The 18,224-nt window shown below is 43.8% G+C and overlaps 1 protein-coding gene across 1 annotated transcript in view; it reads left to right on the top strand.

Annotated features, from left to right (window-relative positions):
- Nucleotides 1-15,234: 15,234 nt before the first annotated feature.
- LOC124006242 (protein turtle homolog B-like) overlaps nucleotides 15,235-18,224 on the top strand; it is a 79,703-nt gene continuing 76,713 nt past the window's right edge. Inside the window, 1 exon segment of the mRNA XM_046316131.1 lies at nucleotides 15,235-15,470. Within this exon segment, the coding sequence (XP_046172087.1) occupies nucleotides 15,407-15,470 (64 nt within the window). The 5' untranslated portion in view covers nucleotides 15,235-15,406.

Below are 18,224 nucleotides of genomic sequence, written 5' to 3'. Positions count from 1 at the left end.
TTTGTCCCACCTCCCACACATGCGGTGACCTCACTCATTACAACCAGCATGTCCAGAGATACAACCTCTCTCATCATCACCCAGTGCCTGGGCTTACCTCCGCTGTACCCGCACCCCACCATACCCCTGTCTGCGCATTATGCCCTGAATATATTCTACCATGCCCAGAAACCTGCTCCTCTTATCCTCTGCTCCCAACGCTCTAGGCGACCAGTTTTGATAGCCTTTAGCCGCACCCTCATACTACTCCTTCTCTGTTCCGCGGGTGATGTGGAGGTAAACCCAGGCCCTGCATGTCCCCAGGTACCCTCATTTGTTGACTTCTGTGATAGAAAAAGCATTGGTTTTATGCATGTCAACATCAGAAGTTTTACTCACTGCTTTAGCACACTCTGCTAACCCTGATATCCTTGCCGTGTCTGAATCCTGGCTCAGGAAGGCCACCAAAAATTCAGAGATTTCCATACCCAACTATAACATCTTCCGTCAAGATAGAACTGCCAAAGGGGGCGGAGTCGCAGTCTACTGCAGAGATAGCCTGCAAAGTAATGTCATACTTTCCAGGTCCATACCCAAACAGTTTGAACTACTAATTTTGAAAATTACTCTCTCCAGAAATAAGTCTCTCACTGTTGCCGCCTGCTACCGACCACCCTCAGCTCCCAGCTGTGCCCTGGACACCATTTGTGAATTGATCGCCCCCCATCTAGCTTCAGAGTTTGTTTTGTTAGGTGACCTAAACTGGGATATGCTTAACACCCCGGCAGTCCTACAATCTAAGCTAGATGCCCTCAATCTCACTCAAATCATCAAGGAACCCACCAGGTACAACCCTAACTCTGTAAACAAGGGCACCCTCATAGACGTCATCCTGACCAACTGGCCCTCCAAATACACCTCCGCAGTCTTCAACCAGGATCTCAGCGACCACTGCCTCATTGCCTGTATCCGCCACGGAGCCGCAGTCAAACGACCACCCCTCATCACTGTCAAACGCTCCCTAAAACACTTCTGTGAGCAGGCCTTTCTAATCGACCTGGCCCGGGTATCCTGGAAGGACATTGACCTCATCCCGTCAATTGAGGATGCCTGGTCAATCTTTAAAAGTAACTTCCTCACCATTTTAGATAAGCATGCTCCGTTCAAAAAATGCAGAACCAAGAACAGATACAGCCCTTGGTTCACTCCAGACCTGACTGCCCTCGACCAGCACAAAAACATCCTGTGGCGGACTGCAATATCATCGAATAGCCCCCGTGATATGCAACTGTTCAGGGAAGTCAGGAACCAATACACGCAGTCAGTCAGGAAAGCTAAGGCCAGCTTCTTCAGGCAGAAGTTTGCATCCTGTAGCTCCAACTCCAAAAAGTTCTGGGACACTGTGAAGTCCATGGAGAACAAGAGCACCTCCTCCCAGCTGCCCACTGCACTGAGGCTAGGTAACACGGTCACCACCGATAAATCCATGATTATCGAAAACTTCAATAAGCACTTCTCAACGGCTGGCCATGCCTTCCGCCTGGCTACACCAACCTCGGCCAACAGCTCTGCCCCCCCCCCGCAGCTCCTCGCCCAAGCCTCTCCAGGTTCTCCTTTACCCAAATCCAGATAGCAGATGTTCTGAAAGAGCTGCAAAACCTGGACCCGTACAAATCAGCTGGGCTTGACAATCTGGACCCTCTATTTCTGAAACTATCTGCCGCCATTGTCGCAACCCCTATTACCAGCCTGTTCAACCTCTCTTTCATATCGTCTGAGATCCCCAAGGATTGGAAAGCTGCCGCAGTCATCCCCCTCTTCAAAGGGGGAGACACCCTGGACCCAAACTGTTACAGACCTATATCCATCCTGCCCTGCCTATCTAAGGTCTTCGAAAGCCAAGTCAACAAACAGGTCACTGACCATCTCGAATCCCACCGTACATTCTCCGCTGTGCAATCTGGTTTCCGAGCCGGTCACGGGTGCACCTCAGCTACACTCAAGGTACTAAACGATATCATAACCGGCATCGGTAAAAGACAGTACTGTGCAGCCGTCTTCATCGACCTCGCCAAGGCTTTCGACTCTGTCAATCACCATATTCTTATCGGCAGACTCAATAGCCTCGGTTTTTCGGATGACTGCCTTGCCTGGTTCACCAATTACTTTGCAGACAGAGTTCAGTGTGTCAAATCGGAGGGCATGCTGTCCGGTCCTCTGGCAGTCTCTATGGGGGTGCCACAGGGTTCAATTCTCGGGCCGACTCTTTTCTCTGTATATATCAATGATGTTGCTCTTGCTGCGGGCGATTCCCTGATCCACCTCTACGCAGACGACACCATTCTATATACTTTTGGCCCGTCATTGGACACTGTGCTATCTAACCTCCAAACGAGCTTTAATGCCATACAGCACTCCTTCCGTGGCCTCCAACTGCTCTTAAACTCGAGTAAAACCAAATGCATGCTTTTCAACCGATCGCTGCCTGCACCCGCATGCCCGACTAGCATCACCACCCTGGATGGTTCCGACCTTGAATATGTGGACATCTATAAGTACCTAGGTGTCTGGTTAGACTGCAAACTCTCCTTCCAGACTCACATCAAACATCTCCAATCGAAAATCAAATCAAGAGTCGGCTTTCTATTCCGCAACAAAGCCTCCTTCACTCACGCCGCCAAGCTTACCCTAGTAAAACTGACTATCCTACCGATCCTCGACTTCGGCGATGTCATCTACAAAATGGCTTCCAACACTCTACTCAGCAAACTGGATGCAGTCTATCACAGTGCCATCCGTTTTGTCACTAAAGCACCTTATACCACCCACCACTGCGACTTGTATGCTCTAGTCGGCTGGCCCTCACTACATATTCGTCGCCAGACGCACTGGCTCCAGGTCATCTACAAGTCCATGCTAGGTAAAGCTCCGCCTTATCTCAGTTCACTGGTCACGATCGCAACACCCATCCATAGCACGCGCTCCAGCAGGTGTATCTCACTGATCATCCCTAAAGCCAACACCTCATTTGGCCGCCTTTCGTTCCAGTACTCTGCTGCCTGTGACTGGAACGAACTGCAAAAATCGCTGAAGTTGGAGACTTTTATCTCCCTCACCAACTTCAAACATCAGTTATCCGAGCAGCTAACCGATCGCTGCAGCTATACATAGTCTATTGGTAAATAGCCCACCCATTTTCACCTACCTCATTCCCATACGGTTTTTATACTGTTTTTTATTTATTTACTTTTCTGCTCTTTTGCACACCAATATCTCTACCTGTACATGACCATCTGATCATTTATCACTCCAGTGTTAATCTGCAAAATTGTATTATTCGCCTACCTCCTCATGCCTTTTGCACACATTGTATATAGACTGCCCATTTTTTTTCTACTGTGTTATTGACTTGTTAATTGTTTACTCCATGTGTAACTCTGTGTTGTCTGTTCACACTGCTATGCTTTATTTTGGCCAGGTCGCAGTTGCAAATGAGAACTTGTTCTCAACTAGCCTACCTGGTTAAATAAAGGTGAAATAAAAAATAAATAAAACAGAGGGTAGTGCGTACAGCCCAGTACATCACTGGAGCCAAGCTTCCTGCCATCCAGTACCTCTATACCAGGCGGTGTCAGAGGAAGGCCCTAAACATTGCCAAAGACTCCAGCCACCCTAGTCATAGACTGTTCTCTATGCTACCGCATGGCAAGCGGTACCGGAGCACCAATTCTTGATCCAATAGGCTTCTAAACAGCTTCTACCTCCAAGCCATAAGACTCCTGAATAGCTAATGAAATGGCTACCCAGACCCCTCTTTTACTCTGCTGCTACTCTCTGTTTACAATCTATGCATAGTCACTTTAACTCTACCTACGTGTACATATTACCTCAATTACCTCGACTAACCGGTGCCCCTGCACATTTACTCTGTTTTTTACTGCTGCTTTTTAATTATTTGTTACTTTAATTTTCTATTTTCTACTGATATATTTTTTACTTAACACTTTTTCCCCTTAACTTCTTAAAGCATTGTTGGTTAAGGGCTTGTGAGTAAGCATTTCACTAAGGTCCTGTTGTATTCGGCGCATGTGACAAATAAAATTTGATTTGATGAGATTAAATATATATGAACTGATGGAACAATGGGGAGGGGTACTTGCATCTTATCAGGGATTCTTTGACTTTTCATATTTTAGACACACAGATTCTCCTTCTTCACGCACGCACGCACGCACGCACGCACGCACGCACGCACGCACGCACGCACGCACGCACACACACACACACACACACACACACACACACACACACACACACACACACACACACACACACACACACACACACACACACACACACACACACACACACACAGATAGATAAGCAGGGGGAAATTAATGGGGGAAATAGATAAGCAGGGGGAAATTTCTCCCACTTTCTCTCTCCCTCTTTCTAGCTCTCTCTCACATCTGACTCTCCCTGTCACATCTCTCTTTCTCTCTATGATTTGGAGTTGAAGTGCTTGTTTCAAGCCAAGCAAGGAGGCAGAATAGCACATGTAAATAATATACCAATGATTCTCATTCAAATGTTCCATTATAGCTGCATGAGGCACTCTTGGCAGGGTAATGATAAGCAGATTGTTTAGCTATTTATTGCTGCCTGCCGTTCCTGAGGAGGCCGGCTCAGCAAAGGCTCCGGTCATGGGAATTGAGGAAGGCCCTGTAGGTTGTCTGCGATCTCTCTCTCTCTCTCTCTCTCTCTCTCTCTCTCTCTCTCTCTCTCTCTCTCTCTCTCTCTCTCTCTCTCTCTCTCTCTCTCTCTCTCTCTCTCTCTCTCTCTCTCTCTCTCTCTCTCTCTCTCTCTCTCTCTCTCTCTCTCTCTCTCTCTCTCTCTCTCTCTCTCTCTCTGTCTTACTCTCTCTGAATTTGGAGCATTCAGCTGTATTTCTGTTAGTGAGGCATTGTTAGTCCATCCATCACCACCACTACCACCATCACCACCATAGATAACTGACATGATGACATCACAGTCTCCATCTGCTCCTCAGCTCTGACTGACACTCTCTTGAACAATGGATTGTACAATGCTGATGAGACCAACTTTTGATTTAGGATGTGTATCAGCATATTACTTCATTGTGAAATTGGTTTACTAACATCCCTGAGCAAATGATGATTAGCACTGAGGTGGCTATTATAATCAGTGTTACTGGGATCACAGTATCAGCTATTACATTGAACAAATATGACCTCCTCTATGCTGCTAGTGTAGGTGAATTCACCTACAGTTCTGTATCACCCAATGCAGGCCGGCTGGTGTGTCATCATATCTGTGTCCTCTGGGATCTACACACTAATCTGATGAGTCACAGTCACATCTGTGTTGGTCTGTAATTACATTTAGAGATAACCTTGGTGCGCTACACCCGCATCTTCCTTTTTCAAGTTAATTTGGTGTTAGTGGGAGAAAGAGGGAGAAGAGGAGATGCTGAGAGGGGAAAGAAGGATGTGTGGCGAAAGGGAAAGAGAGAGGAAAAAGTGACAAAGTAAGAGGGGGATCAAAATCATTGAGTTCCTAAGGTTCACTGGTTTAGGTGATTATTATAGACCTACATTACTCCTCCATGCAGTCTCCATCACTCCCCTCCGGCCTCTAGATATCCCTTCCTATCGTCCCATTAGAGTGCTGGCCCTCAGAGGGAGAACAGGCCAGTGTGCTGGGAATCACCCATTCAACTAAAGTGGTGACAGCTGGTAGCGTCCTGCAGAGACTCTGTTAGCATCCTAAATGGCGCCCTATTCCCTAAATAGTGCACTACAGTTGACCACTACTTTTGACCAGGGGCTTGAACCAAAATACAAAATACATGTCAAAGAAGTGTCCAGACACTTTTTCACAATACTTTTTTTCACAATACTTTTCTGTGTATAAGCTTGCGTGTGCTTTCTTGTTTCACCTCATTTGGAAGAAAAAGCAGGCGAATGCTTTGCACACGGAAAAGTATTGCTCAAGTCCAACAAAATGGTATAAAACGTTGCAGATTGTTTTGTAAATGTATTTCACCTTTATTTAACCAGGTAGGACAGTTGAGAACAAGTTCTCATTTACAACTGCGACCTGGCCAAGATGAAGCAGAGAAGTGATACACAAACACCAAATATAAATATATAAATGTAAAATATAAATGTGTACAAGATCAAAAGAACAGCATCACTATACTGAGAGTTTTGCCGTATTTTAAATGACACATTTGGGTGTTTTTGTAGCCGTTTTATCTGTGCCCTGGCACTGCAGAGCGAGCCTGAGGAAGTCTATCACTGGTGTGGTAAGTTTCTCAAAGCCAAGTGAAATCGCCCAAAACGGGTCTGGACTCTTCTATAACATACCATTTACATTGACAAATATAGAGATTTGGTTTTTTTAAAGCTACATTTTCTTAAAGATCTTGGGGAGGTAGAGAGGACAGAGTAAGCTACATTTGAGAGATAGTTGACAAGGTTCTATGTGGTAGATTTTGGGCTTGTCTGAAAATGTGTGATTTTTTACATTATTCTGACACAAATATTATTTGTCACCTGTTATTTGTCATAGAACAGGTGTAGACTTTACCGTGAAATGCTTACTTCCGAACCCTTTCCAACAATGCAGACTTAAAAAGTTTTTATAAAATTGCTAAAAATGTAGAAGGAAATAACAGTAATTAGGCTATATACAAGGAGTACCGGTACCGAGTCAATGTGCAGGGGTACGAGGTAGTTGAGGTAAAATGTACATGTAGGTAAAAGTGACTAGGCAATCAGGATAGATAATAAACAGAGTAGCAGCAGCGTATGTGAAGAGGTTGAAGGATGTATGTTTGTGTTGGAGTGTCAATGTAGTATGTGTGAGTGTGTGGCTAGACTCCAGTGAGTGTGTGGCTAGACTACAGTGAGTGTGTGGCTAGACTACAGTGAGTGTATGGCTAGACTCCAGTGAGTGTGTGGCTAGACTACAGTGAGTGTGTGGCTAGACTACAGTGAGTGTGTGGGTAGACTCCAGTGAGTGTATGGCTAGACTCCAGTGAGTGTGTGGCTGGACTCCAGTGAGTGTGTGGCTAGACTCCAGTGAGTGTGTGGCTAGACTCCAGTGAGTGTGTGGGTAGACTCCAGTGAGTGTGTGGCTAGGCTCCAGTGAGTGTGTGGCTAGACTCCAGTGAGTGTGTGGGTAGACTCCAGTGAGTGTGTGGGTAGACTCCAGTGAGTGTGTGGGTAGACTCCAGTGAGTGTGTGGCTGCCATTTTAAGCTTATGTGCTTGCTACACATTGGTAATTGCAGTGGTGAGATGTCATTTACCAGTTTAAACTGATTAAGCAACCAAGACTATAGCTACATTGGAAATTATTGTTCGGCACTATACATATTTAGTAATATTTCTACCATCACAATTTAAAATCCAAACATATGTAAGAGACAATGACTGCGTTTCCACTGCAATGTCACTGCCCTTGAACTATGTACATGAAAACAAACTTACACGCTACATTAGCATGGATATAATTACACACAACGCCAAACACCATATTTTGGCCATAGAGCACATACACACTGTGAGAAACCGTCCTCACTATTCTGCCTTAAACATATTGGATGTGCCATGTTGTGGCTTCTGGGAATGAGTCTTTTCCTGGCACCTATTGGCTATCCTGCATCAATGCCAATGGCATAATTTTCTACTTCAAACATAACGGAGACACACTGCAGAGACACACTACAGACAAAAGCTAAAACAAGAAGCTCCCACGCTGAGGTCTGTTCAACGCTGGTCCGACCAATCTGATTCCACGCTCCAAGACTGCTTCCATCACGTGGACTGGGATATGTTTCGTATTGCGTCAAACGACAACATTGATGAATACGCTGTTCCAGTGAGCGAGTTCATTAGAACGTGCGTTGAAGATGTCGTTCCCATAGCAACGATTAAAACATTCCCAAACCAGAAACCGTGGATTGATGGCAGCATTCGCGTGAAGCTGAAAGCTCGAACCACTGCTTTTAATCAGGGCAAGGTGACCGGAAACATGACCGAATGCAAACAGTGTAGCTATTAAGCTAAGCCTCAGTATAGAGACAAAGTAGAATCGCAATTCAACGGCTCAGACACAAGAGGTATGTGGCAGGGTCTACAGTCAATCACGGATTACAAAAAGAAAATCAGCCCAGTCACGGACCAGGATGCCTTGCTCCCAGGCAGACTAAATAACTTTTTTGCCCGCTTTGAGGACAATACAGTGCCACTGACACGGCCCGCAACCAAAACATGCAGACTCTCCTTCACTGCAGCCGAGGTGAGTAAAACATTTAAACGTGTTAACCCTTGCAAGGCTGCAGGACCAGACGGCATCCACAGCCGCGCCCTCAGAGCATGCGCAGACCAGCTGGCTGGTGTGTTTACGGACATATTCAATCAATCCCTATCCCAGTCTGCTGTTCCCACATGCTTCAAGAGGGCCACCATTGTTCCTGTTCCCAAGAAAGCTAAGGTAACTGAGCTAAACGACTACCGCCCCGTAGCACTCACTTCCGTCATCATGAAGTGCTTTGAGAGACTAGTCAAGGACCATATCACCTCCAGCCTACCTGACACCCTAGACCCACTACAATTTGTTTACCGCCCAAATAGGTCCACAGACGACGCAATCTCAACCACACTGCACACTGCCCTAACCCATCTGGACAAGAGGAATACCTATGTGAGAATGCTGTTCATCGACTACAGCTCAGCATTTAACACCACAGTACCCTCCAAACTCGTCATCAAGCTTGAGACCCTGGGTCTCGACCCCGCCCTGTGCAACTGGGTACTGGACTTCCTGACGGGCCGCCCCCAGGTGGTGAGGGTAGGTAACAACATCTCTACCCCGCTGATCCTCAACACTGGGGTCCCACAAGGGTGCGTTCTGAGCCCTCTCCTGTACTCCCTGTTCACCCACGACTGCGTGGCCACGCCTCCAACTCAATCATCAAGTTTGCGGACGACACAACAGTGGTAGGCTTGATTACCAACAATGACGAGACGGCCTACAGGGAGGAGGTGAGGGCCCTCGGAGTGTGGTGTCAGAAAAATAACCTCACACTCAACGTCAACAAAACTAAGGAGATGATTGTGGATTTCAGGAAACAGCAGAGGGAACACCCCCCTATCCACATCAATGGAACAGTAGTTCCTCGGCATACACATCACAGACAAACTGAATTGGTCCACCCACACAGCCAGCATCGTGAAGAAGGCGCAGCAGCGCCTCTTCAACCTCAGGAGGCTGAAGAAATTCTGCTTGTCACCAAAAGCACTCACAAACTTCTACAGATGCACAATCGAGAGCATCCTGTTGGGCTTTATCACCGCCTGGTACGGCAACTGCTCCGCCCACAACCATAAGGCTCTCCAGAAGGTAGTGAGGTCTGCACAACGCATCACCGGGGGCAAACTACCTGCCCTCCAGGACACCTACACCACCCGATGTTACAGGAAGGCCATAAAGATCATCAAGGACAACAACCACCCGAGCCACTGCCTGTTCACCTCACTATCATCCAGAAGGCGAAGTCAGTACAGGTGCATCAAAGCTGGGACCGAGAGACTGAAAAACAGCTTCTATCTCAAGGCCATCAGACTGTTAAACAGCCACCACTAACATTGAGTGGCTGCTGCCAACACACTGACTCAACTCCAGCCACTTTAATAATGGGAATTGATGGGAATTGATGTAACATATATCACTAGCCACTTTAAACAATGCTACTTAATATAATGTTTACATACCCTACATTATTTATCTCATATGTATACGTATATACTGTACTCTATATCATCTACTGCATCTTTATGTAATACATGTATCACTAGCCACTTTAAACTATGCCACTTTGTTTACATACTCACCTCATATGTATATACTCTAATCGATACCATCTACTGCATCTTGCCTATGCCGCTCTGTACCATCACTCATTCATATATCTTATTTACATATTCTTTATCCCTTTACACTTATGTGTATAAGGTAGTAGTTTTGGGAATTGTTAGCTAGATTACTCGTTGGTTATTACTGCATTGTCGGAACTAGAAGCACAAGCATTTCGCTACACTCGCATTAACATCTGCTAACCATGTGTATGTGACAAATAAAATTTGATTTGATTTGTTGATTGATTGATTTCTCCTATAAGGAGAAAGTAAACTCAAGTCTGGTAGCCGGATAAGTTTGTGCTTTAGCCAAGTACTCTGTACTATATGGCATGACAGTGAACACACGTCAGAGGAGTTGGCTGGTTGAAGTTCAAACAGATGGATACCAGGCCAAGAAAACATATGATTACTAAGAGAAGAGTACCCATTCACAAAACTATTTCATGCTACTATAAATGCAACCTGATCTCAGAGCATTTTGTATTATTCTGTACGTAAATCTGAGAACACTCCATTTAGTATGATATGTTACGTTTCTTATGGTATGTATTAATTTGAGGATATCCATCGCCAATTTTGTATGATATGTTACAATTACAATTCGTATTATATGTTACGAATGCTAAGTGGTGAACATTAGCTTGCTTGCTAACATTAACTTTGGGTTATACACCCATCCATCCACCCCAACCAACCACTATGTTTTCGTTTTAGCCTTAAGTAACCATCTGTCTTATGTAACCATGCCAAATGTAACATATCATACTAATTATAGCGCTTCAATTTACATTTACCATTGTTACGTCTAGTCTATAAAACCAGGCTGGTAAATGAGATTACCTCAAGCTTGATAAAACACCCAGATATTATGAGTTCAGATCTTTTTGCCATTTTTGGCATAGATTGGATTACTACAGTGTTTGTTCAAACAATGAGCAACAGACAGGTGTCAATCCCTTGGCCCCATGAGTAGGTCCTATACAACCCCACCCCTGGAGAGCTCTCCATCCATGCATGTCACCACTCAGGTCAACAGATGTTTGGGAAATGTGACTGTAATCATTTGGGAAAGGCTGTTTAATTCCCAACTCAAGCTGCCCTTGTAGGAATCACGTGTGGCTGGGTGAGGATTAGCATGCATTGGTGCCATTGTGGGTTGGCACTTTCACTGTGACAGATGATGTCTAGATGTAGAAAGCCAGAACATGTAATCTCTACATGGCCACTAGCATGACAAACCTACAGTCTAAAATGTATGCCACTCTAACCATACTAGCCTATGTTAGGCTTTTGATAAACCTCTATTGACACCAATGTAGAAGTCGGGGGATTGTAGGACAACAAATGGTGTGATCTTAACACAAATGTGCACGCTTATCCGTTTCCATTTGTCAATGGGAGCCATCGGCATACCGTAGGCCTATGTGTCTCCATAGACTTACTGGGATTTAAGAACTACATACTTAACGCCTGTTTTGTTAATACTGTGTAGTAAATAACTAGGGAATAACTATTGGCCAAACAGAAAATATCATCATATAATGGCACTTAAAATAACATCACATTAGCCTAGGTATTAACATGGTAATACCATGGTAACAACTTATAGTTATTCATAATAAAAATATGATTTTCCTAATTCTCACAATATTGGCAACAACCTGTTACAGTAATGATGCTCTAAAGAAGAGATGTACAATTTTGGTTGCATAAGAGGGGATTACATCAACTTTCAACTGCCGGAGTCTGTCACCCTAATCTAAAAGAAATCATCACACTGCTGCTGTCTCGACCGACCAAACAGTCTGCCTGTCTGTCTATCTGTTTCCTACTGCCTCATAAAGCTGGGCTAATACCATCATGCCATGTTGGTGTCGTCGTGGAAACAGACCCTGTACAGTACTTATCCATTTGTACAGTCCCAAAGGGTCATTAGATGTTCTGGTCAGGAAAAGGCAATGTGTCAGCACTCCTGCAACTTTAGGCCATGGGAGAGAGAGAGAGAGAGAGAGAGAGAGAGAGAGAGAGAGAGAGAGAGAGAGAGAGAGAGAGAGAGAGAGAGAGAGAGAAAAGAGAGAGAGAGAGAATGAGAGAGAATGAGAGAGAATGAGAGAGAGAGAGAGAGAGAGAGAGAGAGAGAGAGAGAGAGAGAGAGAGAGAGAGAGAGAGAGAGAGAAAATGAGAGAGAGTGAGAGAATGAGAGAGAATGAGAGAGAGAGAGAGAGAGAGAGAGAGAGAGAGAGAGATAGAGAGAGAGAGAGAGAGAGAGAGAGAGAGAGAGAGAGAGAGAGAGAGAGAGAGAGAGAGAGAGAGAGAGAGAGAGAGAGATATTAAATGACCTTGTATTGTACTCAGTTTGCCATGCAGCAGTCAGAGAGAGAGAAGGGGGAGCACTACTGCACCACTCCCATGACAGTAATTGGGACAATGTGGGCAGCTTCACCCTACAAATGGCGTTGTCATCCAGGACCATTTCAATGGACATATCACTGGCAAATAAAAAACATACTTTCTTACATGTTTTAATTTTGCGATTGAAAAGGTGTTAGCCATTTTACAAATGTACCCACATTATATTTCTGTCACCTTGTCAAATGAGTCTCATGCAAGATAAAGCAAGCAACATCTTCCAGCCCTGAGTATTAACTTGTCAGAATTCTCTGTCACAGACATCAGACGATCTCTAAGAACATTTGCGAACACAAGAATTCAGAGGATAGATATTTACACGCTGTCATCCCTTGATGTCATCACTTTGTTCCTGCCCAAAACTCTGTTTCCTCTTGTACAAAGGCACTTTCTCCTAATCAAGAGTGACAAAATAAATGGCTTCGCTGACCATGATTTAAAAAAGAAAAGTGTTACCCAAAGCTCCCAACATAGTCAAACGTGATATCCATCCAGTCGTGAAAGTATGTGGAGTGTTGGCACCATAGAAATATGTTTGGCACTGGCATTTTACATTCACAAGTTCACCACCCTTCCAGGGCAGAGACCTCTATTACAATACTGCTGGTGCTCCAGGCAATGTTTCATATTGTCCCGGATACACAGTTGTCTATTGTGTGGCTAAATGTTTCCCCTGGTACGACAACAGGATGAGCCCATGAGAAAATCATCAGCGGGGATAATGAATGCTGTGAACCAGACAGCAGTTAGCTCAAACTGTACCCAGTGAACTTGTTTTGATGGCTCTGAGTTTCACAACCCAATGCATTGCATGTGCCTCAACAGGGCGTCACATGACTCACTTCTAATTGGAGTTGTTTACCGAACTGTAGCCCAACTCTCTCTACAAAGCCTGGAAAATGTCACTGTCATTGCCTTGCAATGTCTTTCTAAACTCCTGAATGGCTTATGGTTGGTGGTATAGGATACAGTCCAATCAACATTAGTCTCAATTTTGTCCCTAAATGCTATTTATTTCTCAGGTAGAGTATTTACAGTGCAGTTATCATTTTTTATTTATATATACATTTGCAAAAATGTCTAAAAACCTGTTTTTGCTTTGTAATTATTGTGTATTGTGTGCCGATTGATGGGAAAAAACGATTTAATCAATTTTAGAATCAAATCAAATTTTATTTGTCACATGCGCCGAATACAATAGGTGTAGACCTTACAGTGAAATACTTACTTACAAGCCCTTAACCAACAATGCAGTTTTAAGAAAATACCTAAAAAAATGTAAGAGATAAGAATAACAAATAATTAAAGAGCAGCAGTGAATAACAATATATACAGGGGGCACCGGTATAAAGTCAATGTCAGTGTGGGGCGCACCGGTGTCGAGGTAATTGAGGTAATATGGACATGTAGGTAGAGTTATTAAAGTGACTATGCATAGATAATAACAGAGAGTAGCAGAAGACTTCCAGAACGTGTGTGTGTGTGTGTGTGTGGGGGGGGGGGGTAATGCAAATACTCTGGGTAGCCATCTGATTAGCTATTCAGGATTCTTAAGGCATGGGGGTAGAAGTTGTTTAGGAGCCTCTTGGACCTAGAAATGGCGCTCCGGTACCGCTTGCCGTGCTGCAGCAGAGAGAACAGTCTACGACTAGGGTGGCTGGAGTCTAACAATTTTTAGGGTCTTCCTCTGACACTGCCTGGTATAGAGGTCCTGGATGGCAGGATAAGGCTGTAACCTGACAAGGTGTGGAAAAAGTCAAGGGATCTGAATACTTTCTGAATGCACTGTATGTTTCCATAATTCTGGGGAGTAGTCAGTGAAACAATTGCGTTGTGTGTCATGATAAGCAGGAGCTGACACCTTTAAAGCCACACTTTCTGAATTTCAATCATTTAGCTGAGGAAATTACATGTGCAATATTAAGCCTATCATTCACTGAAATAAGACAGAGTAAGTACCTTAAAGATACAGAAAACCATATAAACTGCTTTTATCCATATATGGAGAGGAAAATAACACCATTTTGAATTGATGGAGAAGTACATTAGATTCAGATTATTTGTCTGATGTATATAAAAAACATTTCTGTAATTTTGATTTGTTTATGTCATGTGCAGTGTTTGGAAAAAGTGTATCTTCATATCTCTCCACATTTCCACTGAATGGAGATGTAAAATGAGCGTGCTGATTATATTATGATACGGTTTCAACGCTATGCCAGCTGTAGCTAGGCTACAGATGGATTGGGAGCAGTAGCTGACAAGGCAACCTCCCTGCCGTCCTCGAATAAACAGGGGTAAAACAATGTTGGCATCTGTCGCCACACCCAACACATTAGCTGAGGTTGTAGTAGCAGAAAATGAACGTTTTAACCCGGTGACAGCGACATGACCACTGCTCGAGGCTGTGAATGAGCGACAGACAGAGGAGAGACTCAGGCACCGCACAGACATCATGGCTCTTGCGCATCACCATCATAGCTCGCAGCATGAATAGATATGCCAACATTGACATGAATAATGAATGCATGTGCAAAGTCTCTCAATAGACTGGTCATTATTTAACAATGATGGTGGCACTTGTTAAGGAACACTTCGAGGCAGGCGTTTAAAGATGCGGACTCGGCTCTCTGTCAATGCGCATGATACTGCGGTTCTACTACTACGGCACGCTTCAACTCACCTTGAATTGGTACGCGTATGTTCTCCTGTCATTCGCATAGTAAGGGGCGGAAAAATAACCAATACACGCCCCAAATCCTCTATCAGCAACCAATCCAAAGAAAGAAAAGGCGGAGCTTTTGGGTAAAATATCACACTTGGTTTCACTATGCGCTCGTAAAACAGTTCGGTCAACTACAATCGCCGCGGTGCAGGTGCTCTGTCTCTTCGGGAGAGGATGCGGACGGAAGGACGGGGGAGGGAAGGGATGAAGGGAATCGCCGAGAGGAAAGTACATAGAATATGAATAAAAAGGCATCGATAAGAGCGCGCGCTGTGCAATGTCGAATATGAAAGATTCGTTGAACGGGGTACTTTGCGTGGTAATAGCTGGTCGGCAATAGTACTATGATTTGGTATGTGGCCACTTTGATAGCAAGTGTTTTCAGCACCAGAGGAACGGCCGCTCAAGGTGAGTTGAAGTGCAATATATTTTGTGCCGCCCATAATATATGATTTTGAGCGACTGCATGTGGGTTTGCCGCTGGCCTTTGCATAGCATGCTCATTCTATATTGGTAGATTAACGCAATAGCTGTATTTCATTGATTTAAATGGCTGCATTTCCTCTAGTCACGTGAAAGTTGTGCCTTTGTTAATTGTTTTTTTTTCTAAATAATTTAGTTAAATATTAGCCTACTCCTTATCATGTAATTATGTAATACAGCCTTAAGAGTAAAATCTCACATTTGAAAGGAAAGATGTGAGACATAATATTGCATAATTCTGTACAAAATAATTGCTCCATTATTTGAGCAGAGAAATACTACGAGCATATTACTGTCTGTACTGTAAGTACATCGTGCTATGGTCGGTGATAGTAGCCCATACAGCCAGGAGCATGTGTTTCAGATGTGTCAGATAAAAGGCCAAAAATACATTTTGTTCTGTTATTTGCTTTAGAAAAAAATCAGTCATGATCAGTAGAGGTGTCAGCAGTCTCAAATGTGATCATTTCCCCCAAAGGGGTGTGACGCTACACTAGTTTCCAATACGGGAAAGTAACTCGTCACGAAATGCAGAAATATTGTCACATAACATTGGAATTTGTATGTGCATGAATGTATTCATTTAATGTTATGAATATTGTCTGTCTAAATTCAATTTCAGGGGGTATGTAACTGCTGTGTGTGATGTGTCAGTAACTGACAATTCAAATCAAATCTAATCAAATTGTATTGGTCACATACACATATTTAGCATATGTTATTGCGGGTGTAGTGAAATGCTTGTGTTCCTAGCTCCAACAGTGCAGTAATATCTAACAATTCACAACAATACACACAAATCTACAGTAAAAGAATGGAGTTAAAAAATATATAAATATTAAGATGAGCAATGTCGGAGTGGCTTTGACTAAAATACAGTAGAATAGAATACAGTATATACATATGAAATGAGTAAAGCAGTATGTAAACTTTATTATTATTTATTATTATTAAAGTGGCCAGTGATTCCATGTCTATGTATAATAGGGCAGCAGCCTCTAAGGTGCAGGGTTGAGTAACCGGGTGGTAGCCGGCTAGTGATGGCTATTTAACAGTCTGATGGCCTTGAGATAGAAGCTGTTTTTCAGTCTCTCGGTCCCAGCTTTGATGCACCTGTACTGACCTCGCCTTCTGGATGATAGCGGGGTGAACAGACTGTGGCTCGGGTGGTTGATGTCCTTGATGATCTTTTTGGCCTTCCTGTGACTTCGGGTGCTGTAGGTGATATGGAGGGCATGCAGTGTGCCCCGGAGATGTGTTGGGCAGACCACACAACCCTCTGGAGAGCCCTGTGGTGGCGGGCGGTGCAGTTGCCGTACCAGGCGGTGGGTGATCCAGTCCAACAGGATGCTCTCAATTGTGCATCTGTAAAAGTTTGTGAGGGTCTTAGGGGCCAAGCCAAATTTCTTCAGCCTCCTTCACCACACTGTCTGTGTGGGTGGACCATTTCAGATCATTGGTGATGTGTACGCCGAGGAACTTGAAGCTTTTCACCTTCTCCACTGCGGTCCAGTCGATGTGGATAGGGGCGTTGTGAAGGGTGCAGTGGCCATCAGAGGTGTTTACCAAATGGTCTGGAGCAGAGCAAGGAATGTTTAACATTTACAATATCAATTATGCAAGTTTGTTCACATTTGAATGAAAACACTGTGTTGACCCATGGACTGATTTAACCTTGCTCTTCCAATATTGTCCAGATGGGGGAGTGATTTCTCCAGCTGTCACGTGATGATGACTGAGCTCAATGACCCCTCATCCTCTTGTCTAAAATTACTCTGCTTTCTGTCTCGTTTGACAACTGACGATTAGAATTGTTAATTTGTATGATTTGTGAGGGCCAGGGGTTCGACACAATATAAAGAGTTTTTTATATATGAAACATAATTAGATTTGAGTTTAGTCAAAACATACATTATTATTTCCTTTCTTGCTGTTTCTTTGATAATGAAATACCTGCCCTGGTCTCTCATGTAGTGGTCACATTCAGGGTTGTCTGTTCCATCCCTGAAATAGGTATTACCAGTGGCTATACAATGTTGGTTTTACTTTTGAATCCCGCTATGCATGTTGTTGTTACTCTGTTGGTTTAGGCCTCAATGGTTAGGGTTAGGATTTATAATTGCATAAAAACTGTTTTAGAGAAATGTCAATCGCTGAAATGTGATTGTACAAATCTGAAAACCACCTATGTAAATATTAGTTTAAACAGCTTTTGTGGAGAAATATTAATACAATTGGTATACTTTCTAAGGATGTCTGCATCCTTTGCCTGTTGCTTTTGCTATCTCTGTGTTAGGCATGTTGGTTGATGAAGTAAGATGTCAGGGTAGAGGGTAGTGCCCCTAGCAAGGTTGGGGTCAATCCATTTCCATTTCCAATCAATTCAGAAAATTAATTCAGAAAAAATGATCCCTGTAATGAACTATGGGCATTAATTACATTTGAATTTATCTCCTGAATTGACTCAAGTTTAAAAGGAAATTACTCCATTCACAGACTCTGGCACTATGTGTTTCATCCTACTGTACCATTACTGCTTTCCCCTGCCTGAGAGAAGGATACAGTCAGTCCCACATCTATTCTCTTCTCTCTCACTCATTCAACCGTTCTACCATTCTCTGATGTCATTCACTCGTCTATAGCGCTCTTACAGATACCTCACTCACATGCATTCTTTTT

Source organism: Oncorhynchus gorbuscha, linkage group LG19 (assembly GCF_021184085.1).
Source record: "Oncorhynchus gorbuscha isolate QuinsamMale2020 ecotype Even-year linkage group LG19, OgorEven_v1.0, whole genome shotgun sequence".
NCBI classification, from domain to species: Eukaryota; Metazoa; Chordata; class Actinopteri; order Salmoniformes; family Salmonidae; genus Oncorhynchus; species Oncorhynchus gorbuscha.
This window is presented reverse-complemented; position numbering and strand designations above follow the sequence as displayed.